The following is a 22,617-nucleotide window of genomic DNA, read 5'->3' as shown; positions in this document are numbered from 1 at the left end:
TATACTAAAATTGAAAGTATATGAACTTACTGCAAATCATGTAAAAATTAGCTATGTTTTTAATGTGGTTTCTCAGATTGATTAATTTATGCAATTGAATTGTTCTATTCTCTTGTAAACATACATTCACAGTTAGCAAACTTGCACACCTGCAAAGTAAAGGGTGGTGGTACAGTATTTGTGATATTATCTTTGTTTCATCAAGAATGATAACTCAGGTTACTTTTTAAGTCTCACTTTATATGCCATTGTATATCACCTTCCTGTTTCAATGCAGTGAAAATTGATTCCATAAAGGTCTTGAAGGTCAAAAGTATTTTAAACCTAGTAATAATAATTTTAAAACCTCTTAGCATTTATGAAATGTTATTACATTAATTTGGAAATAGTTTGAAGTCGTTATAAAGTTTAACAGTGTATGAAAGCACTTTCTCAAAGGATAGATATGCCAGTTTGGATATAAAAAAAAAAACAACCCATTACCGTTGAGTTCGGATATGGTGAATTTTTTTTTCTTTAGGGATGTGGGTGTCTTTTAAAAATCACTTTTCTTTGCGTTGAAACCATAACAAGGATACATGCTTATAGGTTTCAGTCTGATTTAAACCAGGGGTATAGAAATCACGGAATAGGCTCTGGTTCTCTCTTTTTCTTTTTCCCTGTCTTTCATTCTTCCTTTGTTCCCTCCCTTTGACATTTATAAGCTCTATTATGTAACTAGAATGGTGTTACGTGCTGGGGACCCAGAGATGAAAGGACATGAATAGCTGCCCTCAAGGGACTAAATCTAGTTGGTGACAAAGAAGAGTAAAAACACTACAGTACTTGCGGTGGAGTGATCAGGGAAGGTTCCTGGAGGAGGTGATGGTTGAGCTGGAAGGGTAAATGACAGGTGAAGGGGAGATGAGATTAATCTTATTTGGAATATTTATGGCTTTGGGGTATGATAGCTCTCTTTATACCAAAATGGCAGAGTAGGAAATTTCAGGGCTCTGTCCCTCCACAAAGGTGACTAAAACTCTGGCAAAAAACTGTCAGGGTCAACTTTTTTAGAACTGTGGAATATAGTAAACCAACAAACTTACAACAACCAGAGGAAAACTTAACAAAGAAAGAAGCTGCTACATTACAGTAAGGGTGTTGTGGCATTTTAAATTGCCTGCCTACCATCACCAACTCACCAAATTGGAGGTGGCTGTGAAGACAGCAGACTGCACTCCTGATACAGGTTGCTGGTGCCAGAGGGACCGATATGGACTTTATTCTCAAGAGTTGTGGTTGTGTGTTTTGACCTGTCTGGTGGCTACCTGAAGGATGCTGAACGGCTTGTATTTGTTTCACCTTACTCACAGGATTCCCAGGGCTGGGGTGGCTTGCTGAGTGGCATTTATAGAAAGCATTTAAAGGCAAAAGTATAAGCTTTAGCAGCCTGGGGCAAGAGAGTAACAGCCAGGACAAGCAATAGACAGACTGGAAAGCCTGGGAAGAGGTTGGAAAAGGAGACACATGGGAGGAATGAGAGCTTTTAGGAGCCCCCACATATATCAGGTGTTTTAGTCTCCTAGGGCTTCTACAACAAGGTGGGCAACTTTAAAGAACAGAACTTTTTCCTCGTAGTTCTGGAGTCCAGAAGTCTGAACTCAGAGTGTCACCACGTCTATGCTCTCTCCCATGGTTTTAGGGGAAGATACTTTCTTGTCTCTTTCAGCTTCTGGAGCCCTGGGCATTTCTTGGCATTCCTCAGCTTGTAGATGTATCTTCACATGCTGTCTTCCTTGTGTGTGTCTCTGTTATCATGTCTGTACTTCTTTTATAAGATGCCACTCAAAAGGGATTAAGATTAGGACTCACACTACTCTGGTATGACTTCCATTAACTTAATTGTTAACGTCTACAAGGAAAATTCTATTTTCTCAAACAAGGTTAAATTCACAAGTGCGAGGGGTAGGACTTCAGCATATATTTTGGGGGACATAATTCAATCCGTGGAGCTCTGGTGGTGCAGTGGTTAAGAGCTCGGCTGCTAACCAAAAGGTTGACAGTTCAAATCCACCAGCTACTCCTTGGAAACCCTATGGGGCAGCTCTACTCTGCCCTATAGGGTTGCTATGAGTCGGAATCAACTCAATGGCAATGGCTTTGGTTTTTTTTTTTTTTTTAATTCAATCCACAACACTAGGGAATCGAAAAGAAACACGCAAATGTCCAGGGCTTGGATGCTCAGAAAAGGCCTCCAAAGACGTTAAGTTTTTTCTCTGGCTGACTTTCAAGCTTCATGGAAACAGGAAGTAAAGACTATATCAGAATTGCAAATGCCCTGGCTAAATGTTGAAGGAGTATTCTAACACAGAGCGAATCTGCAAAGACTAGAAGAGTTTCTTATTATTCTTTTTTAAAAAACCCTATTTGTGTTTCAGGCTTTTAACTAGTCAAAACATTAGTTGACCACTAAGCTAACAGAACACAGACTTCAGTGGTCACACATGACAAAGAATAGAGACTGTGATGGTTAAGACTGTGTGTCAACTTGCCTGGGCCATGATTCTCAGTGTTTTGGCATTTGTATAATGTTGTGATCACTTCCCTGTTGAGATCTGATATGTGATCACCCCCATGATAAGATCTGCTGTGAGTAGCCAATCAGTTGAAAGGGAGTTTCCTTGGATATGTGGCCTGTACTCGAATATAAGCAGACGTTCTGGCAAGGCTTGGAGGCTTTTGCTCATTCTGGATCCTGCAGCTGGCTCCTGTTTGTCTGACCTCTAGTTCTTGGGACTTGAGCTAGCAGCTTACCTGCATTCTTGCCTGCTGATCTTTGGATTTGTCGATCTTCACAGTCTGTGAGCAAGAGCCCTGCTCTCTGACCTGCCAATTTTGGGTTTGTCAGCCCCTGCAGCTATGTGAATCAGGAGAAGCCTCTATCCTGATCCATGGACTTGGGATGTTCCAGCCTCTACAACTGTGTGAGCCATTTACTTGATATAAATCTCTCTTTATAGATATCTCTATCTATCTATCTATATGCTTTACTGGTTTTGCTTCTCTAGAGAACCTAGCCTAAGACAAAGACTTTACAAAAACAGTTAAGAAAAGTAACTAAAACAAACAATAACCTAACACAAACAGAATCAACGAACTCGTGGGGGGGGGGTCTGGTTTCCAGAGTTTCCCTCTTATAATAAGCAAAACTGTCCAGTTTTTAACAAAAAAAATTTTTTTGAGGCATACAAAGAAACAAAAAAGTGGGGCCCATTCACAGGAAAATGAAACTAATAGAAACTGTCCCTAAGGAAACCCAGGCATTGGACTTACCAGAAAAAAAAAAAAAAGACTTTAAAAGAACTGTCTAACTATGCTCAAAAACCTAAAGGAAACTATGGGCAAAGCACTAAAAGAAATCAGGAGAATGATGTCTCACCAAATATAGAATATCTAATAAGGAGATAGAAACTGTAAAATGGAACCAAAGAGAAATTTTGGAGCTGAAAAATAAACTGAAATGTAGAATTCACTAGAGGTATTCAACAGCAGATGTGAGCAGGCAGAAGAAAAAATCAGAAAACCTGATGATAGATTGAGATTATCCAATATGAGGAGGAGAATGCATAGCATAATGGGAGTTACAGAAGGACAGGAAAGAGAAAAAGGGGGAAAAAAGAATACTTGAAGAACTAATGGCTAAAAGCTTCCCAAATTTGATGAAAGACATGCATCTACACATCCAAGAAGCTCAATGAAGTCCAAGTAATATAAATCCAAAGGGATGCACATCATAGACACATCATAACAAAATTGTTGAAAGCTAAGGACAACAAGAGAATCTTGAAAGCAGCAAGAGAGGAGCAATCATTCTGCACCAGGGATTCTCAGTAAGATTAACAACTGTTTTATCTTCAGAAAAGATGGAGTCCAGAACACATTGAAATGACATATTCAAAGGGCTGAAAAAAATCCTTCAAAAATGAAGGAGAAATTAAGATATTTTCAGATAAACAAAAACTGAGGGAGCTCACCGCTAGCAGACGTGCCGTAAAAGAAATGCTAAAAGGAATCTTTCTGACTGAAATGCAAAGACATTAAACAGTACTTAAATCCACACACAAAAATGAAGAACACTAAAAAGATAACTAAATAGGTAAAAACAAGTCACTACTAAAAGATTTTTTAAGAATTTCTATTTTTTCATATATAATTTAAAAGGCAAATGCATAAAACAACAATCGTTATCTATGTTGGTGGGTAAACAATGCACAAAGATATAATGTGGATAATAACAAAATAAAGGGAAGATGGAGCTACATAAGGACCAGTTTTTCTATACTATTTTTTTTTTATTGAAACTAAGTTGGTAAGAATTAAAACTAGATTGTTATAAATTAAGATCTCAATGTAATTCTTGGGGCAATAACTTAGAAAATAAGTAAACAGTAATATGAGGTAAAATACACAGTGAAAGAAATGAGAAGGGAATCAAAATGGTACACGACAAAAAATAAAACCAAAAGAAATTTACGACTATTATTCAAATTTATGCACCAACCACTAGGGCCAAAGATGAAGAAACAGAAGATTTTTATCAGCTTCTGCAGTCTTAAATTGATGGAACATGCAATCAGGATGTATTGATAATTACTGGTGATTTTAATGTGAAAGTTGGAAACAAAGAAGAAGGATCAGCAGTTGGAAAATATGGCCTTGGTGATAGAAACAATGCCGGAGACTGAATGATAGAATTTTGCAAAACCAACGACTTCTTCATTGCAAATACCTTCTTTCACCAACATAAACGGCAACTATACACATGGACCTTGAAAGATGGAACACACAGAAATCAAATTGACTACATCTGTGGAAAGAGATGATGGAAAAGCTCAATATCATCAGCCAGAACACAGCCAGGGCCGACTGTGGAACAGACCATCAATTGCTCACATGCAAGTTCAAGCTGAAATTGAAGGAAATCAGAGCAAGTCCATGAGAACCAAAATATGATCTTGAGTGTATCCCACTTGAATTTAGAGTCCATCTGAAGAGTAGATTTGATGCATTGAACACTGGTGACCAAAGACCGGACAAGTTGTGGAATGACATCAAGGACATCATCCATAAAGAAAACGAGAGGTCATTGAAAAGACAGAAAAGAAAAGACCAAGATGGGTGTCGGAGCAGACTCTGAAACTTGCTCTTTAACGTTGAGCAGCTAAAGCAAAAGGAAGAATTGATGAAGTAAAAGAACTGAACAGAAGATTTCAAAGGGCGGCTCGAGAAGACAAAGTAAAGGATTATAACGAAGACTCATTTACAACCTGTGTTATGCAGATGACACAACCTTGCTTGCTGAAAGTGAAGAGGACTTGAAGCACTTACTAATGAAGATCAAAGACCACAACCTTCGGTATAGATTGCACCACAACATAAAGAAAAAAAAAATTCCTCACAACTGGACCAATGAGCAATATCACCATAAAGGGGGAAAAGATTGAAGTTGTCAAGGATTTCATTTTACTTGGATCCACTATCAACAGCTATGGAAGCAGCAGTCAGGAAATCAAAAGACACATTGCATTGGTTAAATCTGCTGCAAAGGACCTCTTTAAAGTGTTGAAGAGAGAAGATGTCGCCTTGAAGACAAAGGTGCGCCTGACCCAAGCCATGGTATTTTCAATCGCATCATATGTGTGTGAAAGCTGGACATTGAATAAGGAAGACTGAAGAAGAATTGACGCCTTTGAATTGTGGTGTTGGTGAAGAGTATTTAATATACCATGGACTGACAGAAGAATGAACATATCTGTCTTGGAAGAAGTACAACCAGAATGCGCCTTAGAAGCAAGGATGGCAAGACTGCCTCTTACGTACTTTGGACATGTTGTCAGGAGGGATCAGTCTCTGGAGAAGGACATCATGCTTGGCAAAGAACAATGTCAGTGGAAAAGAGGAAGACCTTCAACGAGGTGGATTGGCACAGTGGCTGCAACAATGGGCTCAAGCATAACAATGATTGTAAGAATGGCTCAGGACCAGGCAGTGTTTCCTTCTGTTGTGCATAGGGTCACTATGAGTCGGAACCGACATGACAGCACCTAACAACAACAACAACAAGTACCTAACAACAGGGCCCCAAAATACACGAAGCAAAAATTGACAGAATTGAAGGGAGATATAGACAGTTTTCAACAACATAAATGATGACTACGCACATGGATCTCAGTGGATGGAAAACACAGGAATCAAACTGACTACATCTGTGGAGACAGTGAAGAACGTCAATATCATCAGTCAGAGCAAGGCCAGGGGCCAACTGTGAAACAGACCATCAACTGCTCAGATGCAACTTCAAGTTGAAACTGAAGAAAATTAGAACAAGTCCACGAGAGCCAAAGTACGACCTTGAGTATGTCCCACCTGAATTTAGTGGCCATTTCAAGAATAGATTTGACTCATTGAGCATTAATAACTGAAGACCAGGTGAGTTGTAGAATGACATCAAAGACATCATACATGAAGAAAGGAAGAGGTCATTAACGAATTCCCCTTGAGAATGGGAACCATACAAGGATGTCCTTTACACCACTCTTATTCAGCATTGTGCTGGAGGTCCTAGCCAGAGCAATTAGGCTAGATAAAGAAATAAAAGGCTTCCAGATTGGTAAAGAAGAAGTAAAAGTATCTCTGTTTGCAGATGACATGATCTTATACACAGAAAACCCTAAAGAACCCTCAAGAAAACTACTGAAACTAATAGAAGAGTTCAGCAGAGTATCAGGATACAAGACAAACATACAAAAATCAGTTGGATTCCTCTACAACAACAAGAACATTGAAGAAGAAATCACCAAATCAATACCACTTACAGTAGCCCCGAAGAAGATAAAATACTTAGGAATAAATCTTATCAGAGATGTAAAAGACCTATACAAAGAAAACTACAAGACACTACTGCAAGAAACCAAAAGAGACCTACATAAGTGGAAAAACATACCTTGCTCATGGATAGGAAGACTCAACATTGTGAAAAGGTCTGTTCTACCAAAAGTGATTTATAGGTACAATGCAATTCCAATGACATTTTTTCATGAGATGGAGAAACAAATCACCAACTTCATATGGAAGGGAAAGAAGCTCAAAATAAGTAAAGCATTACTGAAAAAGAAGAACAAAGTGAGAGGCCTCACACTACCTGATTTTAGAACCTATTATACCACCACAGGAGTCAAAACAGCCTGGTACTGGTACAACAACAGATACATAGACCAATGGAACAGAATTGAGAATCTAGACATAAATACATCCACCTATGGGAGCAGCTGATATTTGACAAAAGCCCAAAGTCAGTTAAATGGGGAAAAGACAGTCTTTTTAACAAATGGTGCTGGCATGACTGGATATCCATCTGCAAAAAAAAAAAAAAAAAAAAAAAAATGAAACAAGACCCATACCTCACACCATGCACAAAAATGAGCTCAAAATGGATCAAAGGCCTAAATATAAAATCTAAAATGATAAAGATCATGGAAGAAAAAATAGGGAAAATGCTAGGAGCCCTAATACATGCCATAAACAGTATAAAGAACATTACTAACAATGTACAAACACCAGAAGAGAAAACTAGATAACCGGGAGCTCCTAAAAATCAAACACCTATGCTCATTCTGAAGACTTCACCAAAAGAGTAAAAAGATTACCTACAAACTGGGAAAAAGTTTTTAGCTATGACATTTCCGATCAGCAGCTAATCTCTAAAATCTACATGACGCTGCAAAAACTCAACAGCAAAAAGACAAATAACCCAATTAAAAAATGGGCAAAGGATATGAACAGGCACTTCACTAAAGAAGACATTCAGGTAGCTAAGAGACACATGAGGAAATGCTCAGGATCATTAGCCATTAGCCATTAGAGAAATGCAAATCAAAACTACAATGAGATTCCATCTCACTCCAACAAAGCTGGCATTAATCCAAAATACACAAAATAATTAATGTTGGAGAGGTTGTGGAGAGACTGGAACACTTATACACCGCTGGTGGGAATGTAAAATGGCACAACCACTTTGGAAACCGATTTGGTGCTTCCTTAAAAAACTAGAAATAGAACTAACATACGATCCAGCAATCCCACTCCTTGGAATATATCCTAGAGAAATAAGAGCCTTTACATGAACAGATATATGTACACCCATCTTCATTGCAGCACTGTTTACAATAGCAAAAAGATGGAAACAACCAAGATGCCCATCAACGGATGAATGGATAAATAAATTATGGTACATTCACACAATGGAATACCATGCATGGATAGTGATGAATCTGTGAAGCATTTCATAACTTGGAAGAATCTGGAAGGCATTATGCTGAGTGAAATTAGTCAGTTGCAAAAAGACAAATATTGTATGAGACCACTATTATAAAAACTCAAGAAATAGTTTAAACAGAGAAGAAAATATTCTTTGACAGTTACAAGAGTGGGGAGGGAGGGAGGGAGAGGGATATTCACTATTTAGATAGTAGACAAGAACTAATTAAGTGAAGGGAAAGACAACACACAATACAGGAGAGGTCAGCACAACTGGACTAAACAAAAAACAAAGAAGTTACCTGAGTAAACTGAACACTTCAAAGGCCAGCATAGCAGGGGTGAGGGTTTGGGGACCATGGTTTCAGGGGACATGTAGGTTAATTGGCATAATAAAATCTATTAAGAAAACATTCTGCATCCCACTTTGGAGAGTGCCGTCTGGAGTCTTAAATGCCAGCAAGCGGCCATGTAAGATGCATCAATTGGTCTCAACCCACCTGGAGCAAAGGAGAATGAAGAACGCCAAAGACAGAAGGTAATTATGAGCTCAAGAGACAGAAACGGCCGCATAAATCAGAGACCAGAAGAACTAGCTGGTGCCCAGCTACAACCAGTGACTGCCCTGACAGGGAACACGACAGAGAATCCCTGTAGGAGCAAGAAAGCAGTGGGATGCAGACCTCAAATTCTCGTAAAAAGACTAGACTTAATGGTCTGACTGAGACTAGAAGGACCCTGGGGGTCATGGTCCCCAGACCTTCTGTTAACCCAAGACCGGAACCATTCCCAAAGTCAACTCTTCGGATAGGCATTGGGCTGGAATATAAGATAGAAAATGATACTGGTGAATAGTGGGCTTCTTGGATCAAGTAGACACATGAGACTATGTGGGCAGCTCCTGTCTGGAGAGGAGAAGAGAAGGCAGAGGGGGTCAGAAGCTGGCTGAATGGACCCGGACGGAAATACAGGGTGGAGAGAAGGAGAGTGCTGTCTCATTAGGGGATAAGCACCTAGGGGTATATAGCAAGGTGTGTGTAAATTTTTGTATGAGATACTGACTTGATTTGCAAACTTTCACTTAAAGCACAATAAAAATACAAAAAAGAGGTCATTAACGAGACAAGAAAGAAAGAAAAGACCAAAATGGATGTCAGAAGAGACTCTGAAACTTGCTCTTGAAAGTAGAGTAGCTAAAACAAATGAAAGAAATGATGAAGTAAAAGAGCTGAACAGAAGATTTCAAAGGGCGGCTCGAAAAGAAAAAGTAAATTATTATAATGAAATGTGCAAAGACCTGGAGTTAGGAAGCCAAAAGGGAAGAATACGCTCCGCATTTCTCAAGCTAAAAGAACTGAAGAAAAAATTTGCAATACTGAAGGATTCTATGGGCAAAACATTGAACGACTATAAAAATGGTATGGGCGTGGTGTCTGACCTCCTCTAACTTCACAAGGGGGAAGGAGAATGAAGATCAACACCCCAAGGCTGATTTCTATGAGGCGGATATTAGACATGCCTCTTGTCTCTGCCATCTTTACCAATTCTGACACCAACTGTCTCTCCCATGGCAGTCTCTACTTCTCTGCCATGTTCGATAATTCATTGCCATGGCCGCACAAAATTCACAGACAATACTCATGATTATGCGGTTTACTAGGGAAGTACAGGTTACAACTGAGGTTCAGGAACACTCAGGATACAGTTCTTCCATCAGGACAGCCTCTTTCAGCTGGGCTCATAGGCATACCTCTCTTTGGCTCTAGGCCTCTTCCCTGCTCAGGCAAGTATTATAAAGCTCTTTTAGCCCCTGCCAATGAGGCCCTAGAAGCACCACAGGCATTCAGCTTTCTCCCTGCACGGGCCAGGAAGTCCACTGTTTGGTCTCCTGCCACTGCTTCTCACTGTCTTCAAGGTTACCGCTCTCTCTCTCTCTCAGTCTAGTGGTTCCAGGAGCTTCTAAGTGCTGGGGTCCCGGGTCCAAAGGATGCGCTCTCTGCTCCTGTTCTTTCTTGGTGGTGGTGGGATTCTCTCTGTCCCACTCCTGGGATGGCTCACCTCAAGCCCAGCAGTATGGCAAAACTGACCAACCCCTTTTGTGAGCCACAATTACCCTATCTGCACAGTCCCACCCAGTCACTTGGGTGAAGTTAGAAGACTATGTCAGGAAAGGCCACACAAAAGTGATCCATGGCACCGCAGTGACGCAGGAAGCATCAAAAGAAGATGAAAGGAATACAGAGAGTCACTGTTCCAAAAAGAACTGGTAGATGTTCAACCATTTCAGGAGGTAGCATATGATCAATAACTGATGGTATTGAAGGAAGAAGTCCAAGCTGCACTGAAGGCATTGGCAAAACACAAGGCTCCAGGAACTGACCGAATAACAATTTAGGTGGTTCAAAAAATGGATGCAGCAGTGGAAGTGCTCAGTCATCTACGCCAAGAAATTTAGAAGACAGTTACCTGGCCAACTGACTGGAAGAGATCCATATTTGTGCCCATTCAAAGAAAGGTGTTCCAACAGAAGGCATAAATTATCGAACAATATCATTAATATCATATGCAAGTAAAATTTTGCTGGAGATCATTCAAATGTAGTCACAACCGTACATTGACAGGGAACTGTCAGGAATTCAAGCTGGATTCAGAAGAGGACATGGGCTGAGGGATATCATTGCTAATGTCAGATGGACTTGGTTGAAAGCAGAGAATACCACTAGAAAGATATTTACCTGTGCTTTATTGTCTATGCAAAGGCATTTGGCTGTGTGGATCATAACAAATTATGGATAACATTGCAGAGAATGGGAATTCCAGAACAGTTAATTGTGCTTATGAGGAAGCTGTAAGTAGATCAAGAGACAGTTGTTCGAACAGAACAAGGGGATACTGCATGGTTTAAAATCAGGAAAGGTGTGAGTCAGGGTTGTATCCTGTCACCATAGTTATTCGATCTGTATGCTGAGCAAATAATCTAAAAATCTGGACCATGTGAAGAACTTAGCAATAGGATTGGAGGACACCTCATTAACAACCTGTGATATGCAGATGACACAACCTTGCTTGTTGAAAGTAAAGAAGACTTGAAGCACTTACTGAAGAAGATCAAAAACCATAGCCTTCAGTGTGGATTGCACCTTAACATAAAGAAAATAAAAATCTTCACAATTGGACCAATAAGCCATGCCATGGTAAATGGAGAAAATATTGAATTTGTCAAGGATTTCATTTTACTTGGATTCGTGATCAACGCCCATGGAAATAGCAGTCAAGAAATCAACCGATGTATTGCATTGGGAATAGACCCCTTAAAAGTGTGAAAAAGCAAAAATGTGAATTTAAGAACTAAAGGTGCGCCTGATCCAAGCCACGAAATTTTCAAATGCCTCATATGCATGGGAAAGCTGGACAATGAATAAAGGATACCAAAGAAGAACTGCTGCCTTTGAATTGCGGTATTGGTGAAGAATATTGAATATGCCATGAACTGCCAGAAGAATGAGCAATCTGTTTTGGAAGAAGTACAGCTAGAATGCTCCTTAGAAGCGAGGATGGTAAGATTAAGTCTCACATACTTGTGGACAGGTTATCAGGAGGGATCGGGCCCTGGAGGACATCATGCTTGGTAAAGTAGAGGTTCAGTGAAAAAGAGGAAGACCCTCAATGAGAGGGATTGACACAGTGGCTACAACAATGGTATCAAGCATAGCAATGATTGTGAGGATGCGACAGCTTTGTTATTCCTGGTCTTGCAAGTTTTCTGCTTTTGACAGGGTGCAGTCTTTTCACTTTTCTATTGCTTGTTTTAGTGGAAAATATCTGAGGTTTCCACCTCACACAGGTTCTGGCTTTTGCAGGTTTTACTGTATCTTTTTTTTTATTGTGCTTTTGGTGAAAGTTTACAGCTCAAGTTAACTTCTCATTCAAAAGTTTATACACAAATAAAGAATCCAGGGATCTTTTAGATGAAAGTGCATTCCTGGAATTATCAGATGCAGAATACAAAAGTTTAATATACAGAACCCTTCAGGACATCAGGAAGGAAATGAGGCAATACGTAGAACAAGCCAAGGAACACACAGATAAAGCAACTGAAGAAATTAGAAAGATTATTCAGGAACATAATGAAAAGTTTAATAGGCTGGAAAAATCTATAGACAGACAGCAATCAGAAATTCAGAAGATTAACAATAAAATAAAAGAATTAGATAACTCGATAGAAAGTCAGATAAGCAGAATTGAGCAACTAGAAGCTAGAATTTCTGAACCCGAAGATAAATCACTTTATCTAATATATATATTTGAAGAAAAATCAGATAAAAGAATTAAAAAAAATGAAGAAACCTTAAGAATCATGTCGGACTCTATCAAGAGAAATAACCTGTGAGTGACTGGAGTACCAGAACAGGGAGGGATAACAGAAAATATAGAGAAAATTGTTGAGGATTTGCTGGCAGGAAACTTCCCTGATATTGCAAAAGATGAGAAGGTATCTATCCAGGATGCTCATTGAACTCCACATAAGGAAGACCTTAAAAGAAAGCCACCAAGACATATTATAATCAAGCTTGCCAAAACCAAAGATAGAGAGAGAATTGTAAGAGCAGCGAGGGATAAAAGAAAAGTCACCTACAAAGGAGAGCCAATAAGAATACGCTCAGACTACTCGGCAGAAACCATGCAGGCAACAAGGCAATGGGATGACATATTTAAAAAATTGAAGGAAAAAAATTGCCCACCAAGAATTGTATATCCATCAAAACTGTCTCTTAAATATGAAGGTGAAATTAAGACATTTCCAGATAAACACAAGCTGAAGGAATTTGTAAAAACCAAACCAAAACTACAAGAAATACTAAAGGGAGTTCTTTGGTTAGAAAATCAATAATATCAGGTATCAACCCAAGAATAGAACACTGGGCAGAGCAGCCAGAAGTCAACCCAGACAGGGAAATCCAAAAAAACAAAGCAAGATTAAAAAAAAAAAAAAACCAACACAGGGTAACGGTGATGTTAGTATATAAAAGAAGACAACATTAAAATACTAAAGAGGGACTAAGAAATGTAATCATACACCTTCCGTATGGAGAGGAACCTACGGTGATACAAAGAAATAAAAGTTAGTTATAAATTTAGAAAAATAGGGCTAAATAATAAGGTAACCACAAAAGACACAAACTATCCTACTCATCAAAATAAAATACAAGGGAAAAATACAGACTCAGCAGAAACAAAATCAACAACAACAAATATGAGGAAAAGACAATATATAAAGAAAATCTACTCAGCACATAAAATCAAGTGGGAAAAAGAAACTGTCAACTCACAAAAAAAAGACAGCAAAATGATAGCACTGAATTCACACCTATCCATAATTACCCTGAATGTAAATGGACTAAATGCACCAATAAAGAGACAGAGAGTGCAAGAAGAGATTAAAAAACAAGACCCGTCTATATGCTGCCTACAAGAGACACACCTTAGACCTAGAGACACAAACAAACTAAAACTCACAGGATGAAAAAATACATCAAGCAAACAACAATCAAAAAAGAGCAGGAGTGGCAATATTAATTTCTGACAAAATAGACTTTCAAGTTAAATCCATCAGAAAGGATAAGGAAGGACACTATATAATGATTAAAGGGACAATACACCGAGAAGATATAACCACATTAAATATTTATGCACCCAGTGACAGGGCTGCAAAATACATAAAACAAAAACTCTATCAGCATTGAAAAGTGAGACAGACAGCTCCAAAATAATAGTAGGAGACTTCAACACACCACTCTTGGTGAAGGACAGGACATCCAGAAAGAAGCTAAATAAAGACACCAAAGATCTAAATGCCACAATCAAACAACTTGACCTCGTAGACATATACAGAACACTCCACTCAACAGCAACCAAGTATACTTTCTTTTCTAGTGCACATGGAACATTCTCTAGAATAGACCACATATTAGGTCATAAAGCAAGCCTTAGCAGAATCCAAAACACTGAAATATTACAAAGCATCTTCTCTGACCATAAGGCCATAAAAGTGGAAATCAATCAGAGGAAAAGCAGGGAAAAGAAATCAAACACGTGGAAACGGAACAATACCCTCCTCAAAAAAGACTGGATTATAGAAGACATTAAGGACGGAATAAAGAAATTCAGAGACTCCAATGAGAATGAAAACACTTCCTATCGGAACCTTTGGGACACAGCAAAAGTGGTGCTCAGAGGCCAATTTATATCAGTAAATGCACACATCCAGAAAGAAGGGCCAAAATCAAAGAATTATCCCTACAACTTGAACAAACAGAAAGAGAGGAACAAAAGAAACCCACAGGTACCAGAAGAAAACAAATAATAAAAATTAGAGCTGAACTAAATGAAATAGAAAACAGAAAAACAATTGAACAAATTAACAAGATCAAAAGCTGGTTTTTTGAAAAACTCAACAAAATTGATAAACCACTGGCCAAACTGACAAAAGAAAAACTGGACAGGAAGCAAATAACCCGAATAAGAAATGAGAGGGGCGATATTAAAACAGACCCAACTGAAATTAAAAGAATCAAATCAGATTACTATGAAAAACTACACTCAAACAAATTTGAAAACCTAGAAGAAATGGATGAATTCCTAGAAACCCACTACCTACCTAAACTAACACAAACAGAGGTAGAACAACTAAACAGACCCATAACAAAAGAAAAGATTGAAAAGGTAATCAAAAAACTACCAACAAAAAAAAAAAAGCCCTGGTCCGGATGGCTTCACTGCAGAGGCCTACCAAACTTTCAGAGAAGAGTTAAAGCCACTACTACTAAAGGTATTTCAGACCATAGAAAAGGACGGAATACTACCAAACTCATTCTATGAAGCCACCATATCCCTGATACCAAAACCAGGTAAAGACACCACAAGAAAAGAAAATTATAGACCTATATCCCTCATGAATGTAGATGCAAAAATCCTCAACAAAATTCTAGCCAATAGAATTCAACAACATATCAGAAAAATGATTCACCATGAGCAAGTGGGATTCATACCAGGTACGCAGGGATGGTTCGACATTAGAAAAACAATTAATGTAATCTACCACATAAATAAAACAAGAATCACATGATTTTATCAATTGATGCAGAAAAGGCATTTGACAAAGTTCAACACTCATTCATGATAAAAAACCTTTAGCAAAATAGGAATAGAAGGAAAATTCCTCAACATAGTAAAGGGCATTTATACAAAGCCAACAGCCAACATCACCCTAAATGGAGAGAGCTTGAAAACATTCCCACTGAGATCAGGAACCAGACAAGGATGCCCTTTATCACCACTCTTATTCAACATTGTGCTGGAAATCCTAGCCAGAGCAATTAGGCTAGATAAAGAAATAAAGGGCATCCAGATTGTCAAGGAAGAAGTCAAAGTATCTCTATTTGCAGATGACATGATCTTATACACAGAAAACCCTAAGGAATCCTCCAGAAAACTACTGAAACTAATAGAAGAGTTCAGCAGAGTATCGGGATACAAGATAAACATACAAAAATCAGTTGTATTCCTCTACACCAACAAAAAGAACATCGAAGAGGAAATCACCAAATCAATGCCATTTACAGTAGCCCCCAAGAAGATAAAATACTTAGGAATAAATCTTACCAGAGATGTAAAAGACTTATACAAAGAAAACTACAGTACACTTCTGCAAGAAACCAAAAGAGACTTACATAAGTGGAAGAACATAACCTTGCTCGTGGATAGGAAAACTTAACATTATAAAAATGTCTATTCCACGAAAAGCGATCAATACATTTAGTGCAATTCCGATCCAAATCCCAAGGACATTCTTTAGTGAGATGGAGAAACAAATCACCAATTTCATATGGAAGGGAAAGAGGCCCCCGATAAATAAGGCATTACTGAAAAAGAAGAACAAAGTGGGAGGTCTTACATTGCCTGATTTTAGAACCTGTTATACCACCACAGGAGTCAAAACAGCCTGGTACTGGTACAATGGAACAGAATTGAGAACCCAGACAAAAATCCATCCACATATGAGCAGTTGATGTTTGACAAAGGCCCCAAAAGGGTTAAATGGGGAAAAGACAGTCTTTTTAACAATTGGTGCTGGCATAACTGGATATCCATCTGCAAAAAAAATGAAACAAGACCCATACCTCACTCCATGCACAAAAACGAACTCAAAATGGATTGAAGACCTAAATATAAAATCTAAAATGATAAAGATCATGGAAGAAAAAATAGGGATGTTAGGAGACCTAATACATGGCATAAATAGTATAGAAAACTTTATAAAGAATGTAGAAGAAAAACTAGATAACTGGGAGCTCCTAAAAATCAAACATCCAAAGACTTCACCAAAAGAGTAAAAAGACTACCTACAGACTGGGAAAAAGTTTTTAGCTATGATATTTCTGGTCAGCGCCTGATCTCTAAAATCTACATGATACTGCAAAAACTCAACTGCAAAAAGACAAATAACCCTATTAAAAAATGGGCAAAAGATCTGAAGAGACACTTTACTAATGAAGACATTCAGGTAGCTAACAGATATATGAGGAAACGTTCACGGTCATCAGCCATTAGAGAAATGCAGATCAAAACTACAATGAGATTTCGTCTCACTCCAACAAGGCTGGCATTAATCCAAAAAACACAAAATAGTTAGTGTTGGAGAGGCTGTGGAGAGATTGGAACACTTCTACACTGCTGGTGGGAATGTCAAATGGTACAACCACTTTGGAAATTGATTTGGCGCTTCCTTAAAAAGTTAGAAATAGGACTACCATATGATCCAGCAATCCCACTCCTTGGAATATATCCTAGAGAAATAAGAGCCTTTACATGAACAGATATATGCACACCCATGTTTATTGCAGCACTGTTTACAATAGCAAAAAGATGGAAGCAACCAAGGTGCCCATCAACTGATGAATGGATAAATTAACTATGGTATATTCACACAATGGAATACTATGCATCAATAAAGAACAGTGAGGAATCTGTGAAACATTTCATAACATAGAGGAACCAGGAAGGCATTATGCTGAGTGAAATTAGTCAGTTGCAAAAGGACAAATATTATATAAGACCACTATTACAAGAACCTGAGAAATAGTTTAAACTGAGAAGAAAACATTTCTTTTGTGGTTACGAGAGGGGGGAGGGAAGGAGGGTGGGAGAGGGACATTCACTAATTAGATAGTAGATAAGAACTACTTTAGGTGAAGGGAAAGACAGCACACAATACAGGGGAGGTCAGCACAATTGGACTAAACCAAAAACAAAGAAGTTTCCTGAATAAACTGAATGGTTCGAAGACCAGCGTAGCAGGGGCGGGGGTTTGGGGACCATAGTTTCAGGGGTCATCTAAGTCAATTGGCATAAGAAAATCTATTAAGAAAACACACTGCATCCCACTGTGGAGAGAGTCGTCTGAAGTCTTAAACACTATCAAGCAGCCATCTAAGATGCATCAATTGGTCTCAACCCACCTGGATCAAAGGAGAATGAAGAACACCAAGGACACAAGGTAATTACGAGCCTAAGAGACAGAAAGTGCCACATGAACCAGTGACTACATGATCCTGAGACCAGAAGAACTAGATGGTGCCTGGCTACAACCGATGACTGCCCTGACAGGGAACAGAACAGAGAACCCCTGAGGGAGCAGGAGAGCAGTGGGATGCAGACCCCATATTCTCATAAGACCAGACTTAATGGTCTGACTAAGACTAGAAGGACCTCGGTGGTCATGGCCCCCAGACCTTCTGTTGCCCCAGGACAGGAACCATTCCTGAAGCCAACTCTTCTGACGTGGATTGGATTGGACAATGGGTTGGAGAGGGATGCTGGTGAGGAGTGAGCTTCTTGGGTCAGGTAGACACTTGAGACTATGTTGGCATCTCCTGCCTGGAGGGGAGATGAGAGGGTGGAGGGGGTTAGAAGCTGGCGAAATGGACATGAAAAGAGAGAGTGGAGGGAGAGAGCGGGCTGTCTCATTAGGGGGAGAGTAATTGGGAGTGTGTAGCAAGGTGTATATGGGTTTTTGTGTGGGAGACTGACTTGATTTGTAAACTTTCACTTTAAGTACAATAAATATTATTTAAAAAAGTTTATACACACGTTGTTTTGTGACATTGGTTGCAATCTCCACAATGTGACAGCATGCTTCCCCTTTCCATCCCGGTTCGCTGGGTCTATTTGTCCAGTTCCTGTCCCTTCCTGCCTTCTCGTCCTGCCTTTGGACAGGATTGAATGTGTATTAATTTTTTTTTGTTTTTATAGGCCTGTCTAATTTTTGTTTGAAATGTGGGCTTTGGGAATGGTTTCAGTTCTGGGTTAGGAGAGTGTCCAGGGGCCATAGTTTCAGGGGTTCCTCCAGACTCTGTCAGATCATTAATTCTGGTCTTTTTACTCAAATTTTTTGCTGTATCTTTTTGGTGGATTGACTTTCATCATTATGTAATGTCCTTCTTTTTCCCTCCTAAAATTTTTGCCTTAAAGTTTATTTTGTCTGATGTTAGTAGAGCTATTCCAGCTCTCTTTGGGCTACTATTTGCATGGAATATCTTTATTTCATCCTTACTTTCCACCTAATCGTGTTGTCCTATCTACAAGTGAGTCTCTTGTAGACAGCACAGTTTTGGATCATTTTTTACAATGCATTTTACTAATCTCTTAATTTTAATTGGAAAGTTCAATCCTTTTATATTTAATATAATTAGTCATAAGGCAGGACTTACTTTTGCTATTTGTTTTTCTATAGGTCTTATATCTTTTTTGTTCCTTAATTCTTCAGGGTGACTGCTTTCTTCTGTGTTTGATTAATTTTTTTGTAGTGTATCATTTTGATTCCTTTATCATTTTATTTTCTGTGTATTTTATAGTTATTTTCTTAGTGGTTGTTCTAGGGATTGCAATGAACATGTTTTCTTATAGCAATCTATTTTAAATTAATACCAATGTAATTTCCATAGTATACAAAAACATTGTTTCTATATAGATCTGTCCCTCTCTTACGTTGTATAAATTAAATTACAACTTAATACATTGTGAGCATGTCAATATAGATTTATAATTATTGTTTTATGTATAAATATTGTTGTTTTTAAATCATATAGGAAGAAAGAGGAGTTACAAATGAAAGATACATTAATACTGTATTTTATATTTACCTATTTATGTACTTAGCTTTGGAAACCCTGGTGGCATAGTGGTTAAGTGCTAAGGCTGCTAACCTAAAGGCAGACAATTCAAACCCGCCAGGCACTCCTTGGAAACTCTAGGGGGCAGTTCTACTCTGTCCTATAGGGTCGCTATGAGTCGGAATCGACTCCACGGCAACCGGTTTTTTTGTTTGTTTGTTTACTTTATTTATTTTTGTGTAGATTCGAGTTACTGTCTAGTGTTCTTTCATTTCAACCTGAAGGACTCTTTAGCATGTTTTGTAGGGCCCATCCAACTAATGGGAGGAGTTTTTAGTCTGAAAGCCGAAGAGAGACACCCTGAGACCAGAGGTTACCAGGTAGACTCGAGAGTGAAATTCAGGACGAGTTTAGGGACTTGATGGTTCAATTGCTTGATTTTCCTTATGACAGGAACTTCAAGTTCATCTGGTTAGCATGAGGAGGGAAATATGCAGATAACTTGAGAATTGTATAGAAGGCTTGAAGTGGCAACTGAGGCTTATGGAAGTGGGAGCTGAGCCAAGAGCAGCGCCCATGCACCCACCCATCTACCCCTTTCCCCAGGTTGGAAATTCATTCTCTGTGGCTGGGTGTCGTCCTTCTGAAGCTATTAGAAACAATAGTATTTTTCTGTGGGTTCACTACAATCCCAAGCAGCCCGCCCTGTAGGGGATTCTCCGCTAAGGGAGGTGAGTCTCGGGCACAGCTGCCAGCAGCCTCCCCGCCTGCCCTCCGTGCCGGGCGCGCTCTGCCCAGGGGTGTCAGTCGGTCCCAGGAGGCACTGCGGTGTAACTCAGAGCTCGTCGCTGTGACGTGACACGCCATCGCCCTGGAGGGGTTGGCGTGGCGAGGGAGTCGGCTTCAGTCTTTGTGAGGCGGATCAAGTGGTGAGGCAGGAAGGAGCCTGAGGAGGAGGCCAGAACTGGGCAAGAACTGACCTAGGACTGAGCGAAGAGCTGAGGGGCTGACTGGTTGGCGGCCATCGCCTATAACAGCAACCGCAGCGGAGTCCTGTGAGGCGGGCCGCCTGACTAGGCCGCAGTAGCCATGGCGGTAGCCTTCGGGGACCACGAAAGTGGGTTCCGCCACAACGAGGTGATCGCGTTCATCAACAATGAGATCCTCAGTAACGGCGGTGGCCCAGACTTCTACCTGGCCTTCCGCTCGCGGCCCTGGAACGAGGTGGAGGACTGGCTCTGGGACACCGTGAGAGACCCGCACGTGCCCGGCCACATCAAGAGGGCCCGTGCCTGGAGTGCGCTGGCCCTGAGTGTGCGTGTGGCCGCGAGGCAGCGGGTGCGGCAGGACCGTCGGGTGCAGAGGCTACAGGATCAGCTGCAGGAGCGCGAGGCGGCCTCCAGGGCCCTGGCTTTGGAGCTGCAGCGGCTGCGTGAGGCGCACGAGGAGGCTGACTCGCAGCTGCGTTTCACACAGGCGGCCCTGCAACAGGCCCTGAGCGAGTGCGATGTGCTGCGCGGGAGGCTGTTCCAGGTGGGGAGATGGGCCCAAGGCATCCCGTTGCCCATGGAAATAGTGCTTGTCCCACGAGCCCACCCACACATGACCGCAGCGTGGCCCCAGAATGCGGAGGGGTATAGGGGTGTCATGGCTATGGGGGCACAAGGCAGACTGTACGTGGAGACCCAAATGATAGCCCTGGCTCCTGTGCTCTACGTGCCAGGACCACCTTATCCTTGGATCCAGGTGTTTCAACATCCTCTGCCGATGCCAGTGCCATACTCATTCCCATTCCATGCACCATTCCCAATGGTCCCATACTTGCCATCTCTACCACCTGCTGTAGTCATGAATACAGAAGCAGCAGCAGTCCCTCTTCAGTTGCTTCCTGGGGTGATCTACCCTCCTTGCCTGTGGGTTGCAGTGGGCTCCCAGGAGATGGCCCCACTGCGGTACCAGAGATACCATGGCCAGGAGCAAGGTCTTTTCATCCCCCAGGGGACAGCTCCCCTGGGAAACAGAGGGAGCCGCAGCCAAGAGGAAGGTTCAATGAGACCACAGGAGACTGTCCCATTGGGAGACAACAGGAGCCACAGCGAGGAGGAAGGTCCAGTGAGGCCCCAGGAACCAGCCCGGGTGGAGGACAACAGGAACCACAGCCAGGAGGGAGGTCCAGTGAGGTCCCAGGGGATATCCCCCCAGGGGGACACCAGAAGCCACAGCCAAGAAGAAGGTCCAGTGATACCTCCAGGGATGCCACCCCTGGGGGACAGCAGAAGCCAGGAGGAAGGTCCAGTGAGGCCCCAGGCGATGGCCCCTCTGGGGGACAGAAGGAGCCGTGAAGTGAGAGAGAACCCAAAGAAACAGCAGCCTCAGGGGCAAAAGGCCAAGCAACCAAGAGGGAAAAAAACCTCGGAATCCCAGCACCAGGAGAATCCTGCCCCCAGAAGCAGTCCAGCGAATTGGGATTGTCCGTGGTGTAGAGCGATGAATTTTTCATGGCGCACGGCCTGCTATAAATGCAGGAGAGTCTATGTGCCAGATGAGAGTGGAGGCCTTGACCCGGGACAAGCTCCTCACTGATTTCAGAAAGGTAAGTATGAATGGAAACACACTCCAAAGAGAAATCAATTTCCTGAGGCTCCTTTATGATTAAAAAAAAAAATTACTTAACAGAAAATTAGATAACAAATTGTCACATAGAAAATTAAATAACATAATCCATTATTCTGTTACCCAAATTAACCACTTTTTATCATTTTTGGCACACACACACATACAAATACGTACATTTTTATATTCTTATTGTATTCATTTATTTTAACAAAGAGGGACTAGTTTGAGTATCACACTTACTCTTTAAATAGAGAATTTCTCCTAATTGTATTTAAATTTCCAGGTGGTGGATTCTGGATGACCGATGAAATTGGTCGACGCCCTGGAGAAGTTGAAGTCATGAAGGCTTTTTTGTCTTTGTTTTCTTTTTTAAATTCCTTTTTTTGGTTCTTAACCTTGTTTTTCTGAAAATGCCGTCTTTGACCGGAAACAGCCATGAGTGTTTAGAGTTATAAGCTATATTGCACGTTAGGAACACTGCTCTTCCTTGAAAATGCTACTGTTACTCTGCAAACTACTGCAGTGTTCATGCTTG

At 40.5% G+C, this 22,617-nt stretch overlaps 1 protein-coding gene across 1 annotated transcript; it reads left to right on the top strand.

The window, feature by feature from the left end:
* The first annotated feature begins 20,555 nt into the window (after positions 1 to 20,555).
* LOC126068672 (testis-expressed protein 13D-like) lies at positions 20,556 to 22,049 on the top strand. The gene has a single exon (XM_049871421.1). It carries the CDS (start codon positions 20,556 to 20,558, stop codon positions 22,047 to 22,049), a length of 1,494 nt encoding a protein of 497 aa, XP_049727378.1.
* The last annotated feature ends 568 nt before the right edge of the window (positions 22,050 to 22,617 follow it).

Source organism: Elephas maximus, chromosome X, assembly GCF_024166365.1.
Source record: "Elephas maximus indicus isolate mEleMax1 chromosome X, mEleMax1 primary haplotype, whole genome shotgun sequence".
In the NCBI taxonomy this organism is placed as follows: Eukaryota; Metazoa; Chordata; class Mammalia; order Proboscidea; family Elephantidae; genus Elephas; species Elephas maximus.
This window is presented reverse-complemented; position numbering and strand designations above follow the sequence as displayed.